At 45.2% G+C, this 14,053-nt stretch overlaps 1 protein-coding gene across 1 annotated transcript in view; it reads left to right on the top strand.

Annotated features, from left to right (window-relative positions):
• LOC147428173 (putative inactive ATP-dependent zinc metalloprotease FTSHI 3, chloroplastic) overlaps nucleotides 1–13,685 on the top strand; it is a 41,737-nt gene extending 28,052 nt beyond the window's left edge. Inside the window, exons 2-4 of the mRNA XM_086496494.1 lie at nucleotides 12,261–12,584; nucleotides 12,694–12,994; nucleotides 13,086–13,685. Of these exons, the coding sequence (XP_086352620.1) occupies nucleotides 12,261–12,584; nucleotides 12,694–12,994; nucleotides 13,086–13,258 (798 nt within the window). The 3' untranslated portion in view covers nucleotides 13,259–13,685. The remainder of the gene's footprint in view (nucleotides 1–12,260; nucleotides 12,585–12,693; nucleotides 12,995–13,085) is intronic.
• The last annotated feature ends 368 nt before the right edge of the window (nucleotides 13,686–14,053 follow it).

The raw sequence follows: 14,053 nt of genomic DNA, 5'->3' as shown, positions 1-14,053 counted from the left end.
TTCGCCACTCTCCGTGTTGTCTCTCTTTCAGTTCAGTTGTTATTGAAGTGCTAAAATTCTGTTCACTCTGTTCTTTTCTATTGGCACGTGGTGCGTGTCTTGTGACAATGGTATTAGAGCATCAGGCGTGTGCTTTTTTGAAAGCATACCGGTCCTACAAAAGAGCAAACAGAGCAAACCAGAAGCTACTGGAATTTTATTTGAAGGATCTTCAGGTCCCGACCTCGGACTTATTAGCCACTCCCACCCTTACTTCATCTCGCATCGGGCGCGCTCCCGTCTTCACCGCTTTGTCTTGCAGGGCATAAGCCATAAAGAACCCAAGACATGGCGTTCATGAATTCAACATAATATTTGCAGTTTCTTGTCGGCAAGCTTCACGGCATTCTTTCGCGGCATCCTCAACAGAATCTTCCGATCCTGCAAAGTTTTCAACAATTTTTGAATTACATGTTATCCCCTCCGATGCCTCAGGTGGTACCTCCCCCTCTGACACTAGAAAGTACGAGAGCTTCCAATCGGCAACCTTCCGAACCGTCTGTTCCGATCGGGGGAGTCTTCAGGAATATGGTGCAGCCATCTGACCCTGATCCAGTGCAACCGCCTTTGTGGCCGCTGTTGCCCCCACCACCACCACTGCCACCAGGCTACAATGGTTGGAGCCCATATGGATACCCTTATTATCCGTACCCTGGATATGCGCCTAACCAACCGAAAGATTTCAAGGATGGCGGCACGACAGTCAAAGTTTTCACTTTTTATGGGGTGAAAGATCGGAAGAAAGCATTGCAGTTCCTACAACAATTCGACAACATCTATGCTTTGGGGAACTATACAGAAGAATCGAAGATTTCTCGAGCAACGGGATTTCTTAAAGATAATGCTATGCAGTGGTGGAGTTCAATCGCGACACAACCGCATGCTCCAAGGACCTGGCAAGCTTTCAAGACAGTCTTTGCACGCAGTTACATGACTTCTCTTTGAAGTCCGGATTTTGGCAAAGTGGCTAGGGCAACTTGAAAATGCTTGCCACCGAAACCATGGACGACTATAACCAGAGGTTTCTCGACGTGTACCTTCTGGTGTCCTTCTTTAGGTTCGTTCCCTTGGAGGCCCAATGCGAGTGATACACCATTGGACTACCATCACCATTGCAGGAATATTGTCTCTCCAAGCAAGTCTCCACCATGCAAGAGCTTATGGACCATGCCGCGGTCGGCTACAGATTGATGAAGGGAAAGCTAGAGTTTACCATAGAAGAACCTCTGGCCACCAACCGCAACTCTTGGTAACAACGAACAAATTCTCTAGAGTCTCGTGAAAATCAACCGCAAAGGCCTCGTTTGACGCCTCAACAATGAGACACCTTACTACAAGAAGGCCAATGCTTTGGATGTTTTCAAACAGGGCATAACCATTCTAGTTGTCCCCTCGCACTGATAGACCAGCGGAGTCGACGCCCGCACCAACTGTCGACAGAACCCCAGCACCACCTCTAGCTAAGAGAGCTAGACCCACCATTGGACTAGTCCCTGATATCTATGACATACGCCTTGAGAGTACAAATGAATTGTGCCGAGCATATGGCAAAGTCAATGACTTAAAAGGCCTTATTTTCTTTGACCCCGGAGCTAGAGAGAACTTCATCCATCCAATATTTTTGAAGAAAATGCACTTTGATTATGATGCAGAGGGCGGAGAAATTGAAGCCGAGCTAGCCACGAGGCAAACTCAAAAAGTGGTTCCGCTCATTGGTGCTCTTCCAGTGACTATCCAAGATTATCGTGGAAAAGCCGATTTCCACATTATGAAGTTGGGCAATTGTGACGTTCTCTTGGGCATGCCTTGGCATGACCACAACGATGCGACTCTCCAGGCTCGGACTCGAACCATCACTGTGATGCAGAAGGGCAAGCAAGTCATCCTCAAAGTTCGGTTGTCTGAACAAAACCCTAAATGAACTCTCTAGTTGTTTTATAGTTAGATACTTTTGCACTCTATTTGAGAAAGTGTTGTTTCAAAATTTGTTTGAAATGGATGGTATCTGTTTTGAACTTGTCTTGGTGCCGATTTGAATTATATGACTCTGGTTTTAAATATTGGTTGCAATGATTGGTGATTTTACTCTCGGGTGGAGTACTGAGAAATGATATTTGAGAATGCTTGCACATACTCATGGCCCGAACCCTTGTGGTTATTTGTGGGGCGAGTATTAAATGCTTGAAAAATATTTTTGTTGTTACTCCCAGCCCGGACCTGGATGGTTATGCGTGAGGAGTATTAAAAAGTCTGAGCAGTGGTTACTCTTAGCACCTCAAAACGATGCAAGTTGTGGTCTGGGGGGCGTTTGGTTGTAAAAGGCCTCTTTATCTCCTGGCCTGGACCTTTTTAGGTTATGCGAGAAGAATGATGAGGGGGTCGTTGAATATCTCCCGGCTTGGACCTTGTTAGGTTATGCGGGAGGAGTGTTCATCGGCGACTTTATGTTTCTATGTCTTGTAACATGCATGTGTGAGCATTTGTGTTGCATTGTGATGTGCCAACCATTGAATACTCCTTATTGGATGAGATTTTTCTGGGAAGTCAACGACCTAGGAGATCAAGAGCTCCATCAAGACAAAAGGAGAAGCCAACTCCTTGACAAAAAGAGCCGAAAGAAGAAGCCAACTCCTTAACAAAAGAGCCGAAAGGAGAAGCCAACTCCTTAACAAAAAAAGAGCAAACTGATTGTCCCTCGGAATGTCCTCAGAAATTTTTGAGCTAACTTGAGCTGTTTTGCAAATATGCTGTAATCGCGGACGATTACTTTCTTTCAAGAAGGGGGGATGTCACAAACTGCTGATGTGTCAAGCCACTGAAGAACGGAGCCAACTTGCAGATCCCGGCTGAGGGGCCTAAACCCTAGAAGCAGCAGAAGAAGTTGAAGTTCTCACCGACTCGCAAAGTCTTGCCAAGTGGCCTATTTTTAAAGAAGAGTTCCCACCAACTTATGGGACCCTGTTCGATGGGGCCCAAGTGACCTAAAGAGGAGAAATAAGTAGGACCCACACACACACAGAAGGACTTGCGTATTCAGTTGATGATGTGGCAGCAGGCTGTATGGACGCCCAATTTTGCGCTGACTTGCCGACGTGGCAACATGTACGGATTTCCACGTTTCACGCTGACTGTGCTAACGTGGTAGCCTGTATGGATTTTCGTGATTTACGCTGGCTGATTTTCAGTGCCAGCTTTTGAGTTTCAAGCTTTTCATGTAAACCGCTTTTCAAGGCCAAGGGCCTTTAAATAAGTGCAAAGGGCTCAGTCTCTGGCACGCTTCAGTGTGAAGGTGCAGAGCGCGAGTACCGGCATTGTACTGAGTTCAAGTAATATATAGAAATACTGAAAGGGGCGCCAAGGTTTGAGGCCAATACTCTTTGGGGTGGAATTTCGCCACTCCCCGTGTCATTATTTCTGTTCAATTGTTATTGAAGTGCTAAAAGTCTGTTCAGTCTGTTCTTTTTTATTAGCACGCGGTGCCTGTCTTATGACACGTTGTCATCTAGTTGCCCATTCATTATCCCTTGAACTTGTGGCACATTCACATCAATAAAAGGTACAGACAAGGGTGGCCGTGAACCTAACGAACCTCATGCACTCTAGGAATAGCTTGTCCTGTGAAGAAGAACCCTCTTCTCTACTGTCATCCATCTTGTCAGCCATAGTGGAATTCCAAGTACCTGTAGTTTGTGTCTTCACCCAAAACAGACCAAGGCTCACTTCTTGAGGAAAAAGTGACGCTGTCCCGACAACGGACCATGAAACCGGCTTGTATCCTCACTAAAGGATAGTAAACTTTAGCTTTCACCCGTAAATATAACGTCTAACTTCCCCTGTACTGGATGACACAAAGTAACTTCACAAATGAACCTGCAATTGGAATTCACCACTTCGAAACAATTCACGACCTGGTAGCTAGAGTGCTCCCAAGTAGACAAAGACACCCTGTTGGCCCCAAAGATTGGCGCCCCTTCGGAATTTCTTTTTTCTTAATGGAGTGGAGAATACTTGTAAGCTTCTACAAGCTGTCCCACTTTTATTGGGCTGAAATTTCCCTACTATAGCCCAATTTTGGCAGCATAACAACAACACAAGTCATCACGGTCAAGAACCCAAGTAAATGATGATTTCCCACGCACTTTAGAGCACTTTTATAAACTTGGCGAGAAATCACAACACACTAAATTCTCTGTTTTCGGCTTCTAAATTGCACCAAAACACCTGCTTGACGATTCCCTAGCTTCCCCGAAGCTCCTGGGACATTTAGGCATCAAAAGTGACCAAACCCTAAACCTGCAAAAATTTACAGCAAGTTGTAATTCGTTGTTTTTGTTCTCCGATCCGCGTGCCGATCGCTCCTTGTAATAGCTCTCAAGCTCCTGCACCTAGGGTTACTTGCCCTTTGCTTTAGGCGAGATTTGTAACGGGAGGGCACCACATGCCAACGGAAAAGAACAGACCGAGCAGACTTATAAGCACTTCAAACAACTGAATTGAAAGAGATGCACGACACACGAGTCGAGGAGTGACGGAGTTCCACCTTGAGAGAGCACGGGCCCCAAACCTTGGTGCCCCTTTCGGTATTTCTTTATATTGTTTCAACTCCATACAACGCTGGAACCACCTTCATGTAGAAGATTGTGAGAGAGTGGGCCCTAGGCAATTATTTAAAGGCCCTTGGCCTTGGAAAAGTAGTACATGGAAAAGCATATGTTCTAAAAGCACCTGGACTCCCAAAAGCTTGGCATTGTAAATTCCGGAAATCTGTACAGTATGCCACATCAACAACCATCAGCGTGAAACGTGGAATCCCGTACATCTGCCATGTCAGCAGCCTGCAGCGCGATTCGTGAGCATCCGTACAGCTGCCACGTCATGAGTCCAACAACGCAAATTCCTTTGGGTGTGTATTGCTTTATTTTAATCCTAGAGACTAGGGCCCCATCGTACGGGTTCCCATAAGTTGGTGGGAACACATTAGGCCACTCGACAAGACTCGTAAGTTGGTAAAACTTCTTTCGTTGCTTTTGCTTCTTCTTCTGCTACTTCTCTTAGGGTTTAGGCCCCTTGGCCGGCATCTGCAAGTTGACTCAGTTCTTCAATGACTTGACACATCAACAGTTTGTGACAAGATTTCTTGCGAGAAATCTCTCTAAATCGTCCTACTAGTGCACGTACTTGCTTTGGATCAGTGATTAACTGATTCGGTACCTCTGCAATAGGCTCTTGCCTCAACAATCGAGCAGAGAATCCTAGGTTGCATCCGTACATATGTAATGTACCTTTCCATACGGTACCGTACGGTGGCATCGGAAAATTTTGGGCAAAATTCAGCGTGCATCGTGGTGGACAATTAACGCGAGCCCTTTGGGCCTTTTGTGTGGTCTGGAGAGCAAATTGAAAGGTGTGCCAAGGGTTAGTTCACCTTACGATTTCCACAGAGCAACTTTTTGCAGAGAACTTCACAGACAGTAACAGAGAGACTTCTACCTGAGACTTTCCCGCGTAGAAAGGTAAGCTCCACTCTCTCGTATGCTCCTTCCACTCTTTCTTCCTACGTTGGGCGTACTCTTCGTGAACCCCCTCCCTCTATTCCTTATGGGTTTTTTACCAATGGTACGTACCTATCATGTACCTGAAAGGTGGTTCAGTACGGAAGTACGCTCCATATGTACCTAAAACATACCGTACACTACGTACCTTTCCACCTTGATAGAATCCCACAAGTGTACATAACACAAGAAAATGCCTTGAGCTGGGCATCATGAATACATATTGAAAAGGGGAGAGAGATGCACGAGCGGAATCATCGTGCTACATAAGACAAAGAAAAGGCAAGCTTTCCATTAAAGCTGTGATCACTTGCACCCACTACTCTCACACACAATATTCACAATGGCTTCAAAATCAGCCTCTCTCTCTCTCTTCCCAATCCATTTTGGGCGCCTCTCTTGCTGAGGTGTCCTGGAAATTCTAGATTTGCCAAGTGTCCACTTTGCCCATTTTGGATTAATTCCTAACCCCCACCAACTTATGAAGTCCACTTTACCCACTTTGCCTTGCTACTTCTCTACTAGTTAGATTTCAGTGCCGATCGGCCCAACCATCTTGTGACTGCCTGGCCTTGACTATGGTGGGTGAAACTCTCGGCCAACGGCTGTTTCACATGCAATGTCCGGGCATTTGTGATTTCAAGAAGAGGGTCCCAAAAATTAAATAAAAATCAAGAGAAGGAAACCAACAAATAAAGTTAGTGTTTGTCACAGTCTTGTGACAGTACTACTCGGATATCGGTAAATTTCCCATCTGGGACATTGCACCGGAAAAAATTACGTGTCTTTTATGGGTGGCCCTAAACTGCCACTATCGGTGCTCCCGTTTGGTTTCTTTTTATTACTCAATCTCTTCTAAAACAAGAACTCAGATGGCTGAAATCCACAAGCATATGCTGAAGCAATCACAGGATGAGAGAGAGAGAGAGAGAGAGAGAGAGAGAGAGAGAGAGAGAGAGAGAGAGAGAGAGAGAGAGAGAGAAATGAAATGTTATATTAACGTCTTCAAAAAGGCCAGAATGACCTATGAGACCAAACTGATACAAAAGTGGTGAATCTGTTACAAAGTCTGGGTACCTTAGTACTAAAGTACTAAGTGTGAAAAGTGTGAAAGTGTGAAAATAAATGTGAAAAACTAAATACAAAGTATTGAATAAACTTCTTAGGAGCATTCTGGGTGTCTGGCTAGAATGCTTCTAATCCTTTGTTGTAGTCTCCTCCGGTGAAGTGTGCTTCTGCATCTCGGTTGTGGTCGTCTCGATTTCCTAAGCTCAATCGCCCTGTCAATGAGGGTGCCTTTGGTATGGATGTGGGTACTCCTTTGTGCTGGTTGCTGGTCTCTTGCTTCTCCTTCCCCTCCTGCTTCTCTCGATCCGAAGAAATCTGTGATCTGCCTCTGAGGCTGTAGTGCTCTTTGTCTTCTCATTAGATTATCCCTGTGCCGATGTATTTCCAGTAGGTACAAGCCTAAGCATCTTTGATCTTGGTATTGCATGACTTTATCTAGAGGTCGAAAGCCTTCTTTAAATAGGCAATGGAAACGCCCACGTATCTCATAGTATACGGTGCAATGGCATATGTAGTGTAATTCTGTCTCCGGCTCCATTCCGCATAACTTGCAAATTCTGCTCTCAGGTGGGATTCCCCTAAATCTGCCAAATTCAATTTCCAGCTGGTGTGAGGATGTACGAATCTGACCAATAGCACATCTCAAACCATGAGACAGGTGGGTATCCATGTAGCTCGGGCGAGTCACAAATCCATCTTCAGATAGCTGTAGGAAGTTTTCTTTGTAGTCGGCCATCTTCGTGCCCATTTCTTGTGTAGGGTCTACCCATGTCCTCTTAGTATCCAACTGTATAAGATCTTGACGGATGATTTTATTAATCTCCGTTCGTGTAATTGCCAGTGATGGAGCCTCAAGAGAGTATTGGTAGGGGGGTAATCTTTCCATACTGAACCCGTGTCTCTGAAACCACGAAGACAGTTGCGCATACCAGCATGATGTATCCCCTTTCATTGCTAACTGTCGAGAGGATTTGAGGGCCAATCTAGTATAGCGGCAATTATTTGTATCCCACAAACCATGTATAAAGGACACTGATCTGGTAAGAGCTTCAATTTCTATCGGAGGGGCAGCTAGTTCCGCTCGGATAATCGCGTGTGGTACGGAGGCCTTAGCTCTAATCATTCGGGAAATCATAGATACCAAAGGTCTCTCCATTGGCTTCCAATTATCCTGATCCACAGATGGTCCCCAAATCTGGACCCCATAGAGCATAGCCGAAGCCACCACAATATCAAAGAGCCAAAGTTTTGTTCGTGGTTCCTGAAATTGCACTTGTGAACACATCCTCTCCAACACTCCCAAGGCCGCAGAGGCTCTGGACAATCTAGCCTCTGCTTCTTTCTTAAGAGTAAACTTCGGTCCTGCAAATACCACACCAAGGTATGTGTATGCATCTGTGTACTCTACTGTATCCTGGCCATATGCAAATGTAGGTGCTGATCTCCTAACCCACTGCGGTGTGGTGTTAAACACCATAACTTTGGTTTTACCCAAATTCACCGACAGTCCGCTGTCCTCCGCGAATTTATGTAATGCATCTAATTGCCTCTGCATTCCATCTGGTGATTCTGCTATCAATACAATATCATCTGCATACAACAACAAAGGGATCCATGACCCTGCAAGTTGAGCACCTCTGTCACCCTCTCTATCAATGTAATCTGATACCTCATCTATATACATACCAAATAAAGTAGGGGACAATGGGCATCCCTGCTTTACTCCAACGGTGGAATGAACAATGTCGGAATCCCCTTCTGGAGTACGTACATAACCAGTTCTGACCCATATCAGGCCATGATCCCCTAGATAATCTCTTTGGGGACCCCTAACTCTTGCATCCTGCGCATCAATCTGGCCCTTGGTACTGTATCAAAAGCTTTCCGAAAATCCACAAAGCAACAATACATCCTTCTCCCGCTTGCTCTTCCTTCCTCAATAATGGCTCTGAGCGTAAGAATCCAGCTTGTCCTGTTGCCCTTATGCCCTCATTCTCTGCCCATCTACTCAGTTTTTGTTCCAGAATGGATGCGTACAGTCGGGTCAATGTGTGACCCACCATAATGGTACGGTAGTTCCCGGGTATCATAGGATCCCCCAATAGGTACGATAGTAGATAATTTCCAAGATTCAGGTAATCCTTCACACATGACCCGATTAAACAGACGAGCAAGGACTTCTGAAAGTAGATCCCTTGCATGAATCAAATGTTCTGCTACTAGACCCTCATGATCATATGCTCTTCTTGTCTTCATCTTATCAATGGCTTTTTCCACCATTTCCGTAGTAAAGAAAGTACTAGTAGCAAGGCATGTCTCTAGCGGATCTGGTAGTGGAGGCTGTCCAGATACCATATATAATGATGTTACATATTGACCCCAAATCTCAGGAGAAGTAATCGTCGGAGGCGGTGAGTGCTCGTGAAATAAGCGCCAGGCCTCATGTGAGTCCTGACTCAAGAAAAGCTGATATAAATCCTTCTCCAGTTTGGCTAAAAATGCCCTTTTCTTGCGACGTACTATACGCCGAAGAGCAATCCGAGACTGCTTATATGTGATGATCCCAAGTGTAAGCTCTTTTTTGTACCTGGGTTCTCGTCTCTCTGCATTCCTTGTCATACCAACTGTTCTGAGGCATGTTCCCAGATCCTCTCTTTGGATCAGGTTGAGTATGTGGGTATGCCTCTTGTGCTGCTCCATGTAGTATCTCTGTTAACTGAGAAGTAATCTCCTCTACAGTATATACTGGCTCGGCTGCCCACATCCTATTATAGATCTTTGCCACATAGACTGAATCAGTCTCTGGTGTGAAAGTATATCTTGTGTGTGTCTTCTTCCTTGGTACTTGAGAGGCATTGTATTGGAAGGAGATTGATAAGGTCAAGAGAGCATGATCCACTGCAATTCCAACTGGTCTGGGTCCCACCTTAAAGTCCTCGATACTAGAAAGAAAGCTTGGTGAAGTCATGACATAATCCACTGTGCTGGCCCCATGCCTGTGCGGGAAGCATGTGAATCCCCCAGATAAAGGGAAATTCTCTAGACCATTAAGTATGGCTAAACCATGTGTAGTTGCCATCTCCATGAGATGTCTACCATATTCAGTGTGTTCTTTATCCTGTGAGTTTCTAGTAAGCCCCCTCTGTGATAAATCCACTTCTCTGAGCATTTCCTCAGAGGTATCATAGAATACTGCTTGAGAGTTGGCCGTTCTAGCATTAAAGTCTCCTAAGAGAACGATGTCTCCATCTCTAGAAAACTCCCATATGTCATTACTCAATATGGAGAAAGGGGACTGTCCTTTAGGTTAGGAGTGGACTGATGTACTTGGAGGGAAGTAGCATATAGCGATATATAGAAATCTACCTGTCTCGGCTCTCATTCTCACCCACATATACCTTGCTTGTTCATCTTTCCTGATGATCTGTAGTAGTGGTTTCAGCTCTTCTTTAAATAAGACTGCTACTCCTCCTGAACCCCGGCTACCCCGTAGAGATCTTTTGTCTGGTCGACCAACTGTTTCCCATAAATAACCCTTCACATGTGGCATACGCTGTCCCGGTATCTGGTGTGTCTCTGAGTAGAAAACTATGTCTCTGTCCCTAAAGCTGTCTTACGAGAGAGAGAGAGAGAGAGAGAGAGAGAGAGAGAGAGAGAGAGAGAGAGAGAGAGAGAGAGAGAGAGAGAGAGAGAGAGAGAGATTTTTACGTCTATTGGAGGCCGAAGTAGGCGTATGAGAAATCAAATATACATGTGTGTGTCTTCCATCTATTAGGAAAGGACAAAATTACAAAGTAACAAAATGTGGTCCTGGTATGGGGCGAGGGGTGATCCATAGGAGACTAGGATACAAGGTACATGGTATATGAGGGCGGGGGGAGGTGGAGCTCTATCTCTAAGGGGTATAGGTGCACATCTATATGCTCAGGGAAGAAGAATCATGAAGTGTATCAAGCTAACTAGCTCCATTTTATGTCAAACTGGGGGTGTAAAATCTGGTACATGGGTGGGTGTGGTGTATGAGCTGGTCGTGTGATTGCAGCTGTGCTTGCCAGCGTCTTAGCAAATATGTCCTGGGCTGCCTGGTGTTGGCGAGTCTGGATCTCCAGGGTGTGTATGTGATGGAGTCTCAATGCTCTATATCCTGGAGCTCGGGGGCGTCTCCTAGCCCGCACCGTCTCAGCTTGCTGTAGGGTGACTGCCCCTCTCTGTGTCTGCGAAGCTGTTTGTGTCTGTATCTCTAGCTGGTGTGATGATAGCCGGAGCTAACCGATTGCCACTTGTGAGCTACGTGGCATGTATGTGTCCATGTTATGTGGTCTCTGGATGAACCCCTCGTCTAGCATGGTGAAGAAGTGCCCACTGTGATATTGCATCTTCGTGGAAAGAGGTTGTCTAGGTGCAATTTATGTCTCTTTGATGTAGAGTTGCCATAGATCCTGTCTGAGTATTGTGTTCCTCTCACTTTGTGGAGCTGGATGAAGGGTGAGTCAAAGGGTGAGTCCCGTTCATATTGGAAGGGTGTTAATCTATCCATGTCTAATCCATGTGTGCCAAACCACTCGCTCACCTACGAGTCTTGGTACTCCTGCTTGTTTGACTATGAAAGCTGTCTGGAGGCCTTGAAGGCTGTGTGTGTGAGTCTATCTGATGGCATCTCTCTCATCCTCTGAATGAGGCAAGCTGTCTGGAATATAGCCTCAATTAGCATGGGTGAGGTAGCTAAGTGTGCTCTAATAATGTCGTGTGGTCGAGGTAGGTTGAACACTTTTTTTTTCTCCTCTTCTTTGTGTCTAAGTCATTCTCAAGTAGTAGTTGTCTACCGACACCTAACACTTCCCTAATATGCCTATTATTAACCACCTAGCAAACAAATACAAGCGCTTTTCCCTTTTTCTTTGTTCGATGGAAAGTCTCCAACTTGATACATTTGCCACACATTGGGAATGGGGAATGTATACATGTGTATATATAGATGTATGTAAATACATATATATTATATACATGTGTGTGCGTGTGTATACATACACAAACACTTTGTACTAGCTCTCAGAATGGGCATATTATTATATTATATACATGTGTGTGTGTGTGTGTATACATACACAAACACAAGAGATACATACAAACATTTATACAGCTTTGTACTAGCGCTCAGAATGGGCATCATTTGGGCATTCTGAGGCATTTTCTAAGTAATAGAGATTAGCTCCTCTCGTTGCAGTATGTGTGTGCACGTGCGCACCCACACACTTTGGAAACTCTTCCTGACTATGCAAATGTAAACCCACAAGGAAATTCGATATTCTAGGGAAAAAATAAACAATCTTAGTGCACCATTATGTACATATATACTCAAGCTAGAAAGAACCTACTAAATTGCCTATTGACTGTCAATCTCCAAACGGTTGTTCAGGGCCCCGGCTCCCTGCTTTTCCTGTGGCCATGACACATTGTGCTCACCAAGCCTTCTGAATTTCTTAGTTGTGTTGTTCCTTTCCAAGTTCTATTTAAGTCTATCAAGGGTGAAGTCTGTTATGCTCGGTGTTACTTTTTTGTATGCTTGTGTCAGGTTGATGATAGCTGTGGTTCTATTCACAGATTGTCTCTTATCTTCGTGGAGCCCTGAATTTCAGAAGGTTAGGGGCAAAGCTTCCAAAGGGCATACTTCTTGTGGGCCCTCCTGGTACAGGCAAGACACTTCTTGCACGTGCTGTGTCTGGGGAGGCAGGCGTGCCCTTTTTTGCGGCTTCTGCAAGTGAATTCGTGGAAATGTTTGTTGGCCGTGGAGCAGCACGAATTCGTGATTTGTTTAATGCAGCTCGCAAATGTTCTCCCTCCATCATATTCATCGATGAGCTTGATGCTGTCGGGGGTCGCCGCGGCAGGAGCTTCAATGATGAAAGAGATCAGACTCTGAATCAGGTATTCTAACCTTCCAAATGTCTCTGTAATTTTCTCATGTTCCGTCCTTGTTAAGATGGTTCTCACTCCTTTTAAGTCAACCTGTAATGTTCTTGTCTGCATATCACAGCTTCTTACAGAGATGGATGGATTTGAGTCAGATACGGGTGTTTTGGTAATAGCTGCTACTAACAGACCAGAAGCCTTGGATCCTGCTCTCTGCAGGCCTGGGCGTTTCTCACGCAAGGTCTTTGTAAAAGAACCTGACGTCAAGGGCAGAGAACAGATTTTGGCTGTTCATATGCGTGGTGTCCCTATTGAAGGGGATGTGGAATTTGTGAAAAGCATGCTGGCATCCATCACAGGCGGTTTTGTGGGTGCAGACCTTGCCAATGTTGTAAACGAGGCTGCCTTGCTAGCCGTTCGAGAAGGTAAAGTCAGGGGATGAGCTCTTGGAAAAAGCAGGTTTATGGGCTTATCTCCATGTTTGTGTTTAACGTTACCGTGTTGATGGACTAGCAGGTAGATCGGTGGTAACACTCGAAGATCTAAAGACAGCAGTCATGAGGGTGAAGTTTGGGGTGGGCAACAAGCCAGCTTTATATGGTGCCCTGGATCGTGTCGCGGATTGGCTGCAACCGAAGGCATCCAAGCCCCCCCCAGCAGGGTATGAAGCCCCATCTTGGAGTGGCTAGCCAGGTTCCGATTTCAGTGACACAATCACATGATTTGATTCTATTCCTTATCACTGGGCTGTGAGCCAATATTAGCTCCCTTCTGATATTTTTAGCTTCTGCTCCAGTGGTTGACCTCATTATTCATGGGCTGTGAAGGGTTTGGCAGCAAGAATATGACATGCAAGAAATTACATGGGGAAACTATTGGAATAATCTTCCAAGGAAGCTCTTGAAATTGTCATCTTCAACATTTGAAAGATAGATGGATATTCTTTTCAGGTGCCGTTCTCCACAACATCTGATTGGGTATTACACACTACTAGACAATAGGTGAGGAGGTTTAAAAAACCCCCCCACATCTGTAGATCAGTGAATGCTTGTGTTTTGTAAACTCATTTTTGGGGAAAAAGTTTAGTTTTATCATTGTAAAAGGAGTTTGAACTTCTTTGTACTGATGTGCCTACACATTTTTGTTATTAAGTTATTTTCTTTTTTTGGCAATCTCTGTGCCATGCATTTTCCGAATTTTCAATATATGAACACTTGGTGTGTCTTTATTGAAAATTAACAAGAGCTGGCTTGCCATGTCAGGCTGGTCATGTTGTCTTTTACCATCCTTTTTGGGGTAGGGAATGGTCACTTGGTGACCTTTCCCTGTAGTGCATGTGACTCCTTGGCAACTGGCGGAGGCCGGGAGCCATGGGGGAGCATGCATTTCAAGGGAAAGGGCACCAGGTGACCATTCCCGACCTTCAATGTCGGGGGCGAGGGGGGCCAATGCCTATCATCTACCTGGAGTGACAAGCACAACAT

This window comes from Adiantum capillus-veneris, chromosome 23 (assembly GCF_014529385.1).
Source record: "Adiantum capillus-veneris isolate H3 chromosome 23, ASM1452938v2, whole genome shotgun sequence".
NCBI lineage: Eukaryota > Viridiplantae > Streptophyta > Polypodiopsida > Polypodiales > Pteridaceae > Adiantum > Adiantum capillus-veneris.
The sequence above is the reverse complement of the archived record's forward strand: the minus strand, read 5'-3'. Positions and strand labels throughout refer to the sequence as shown.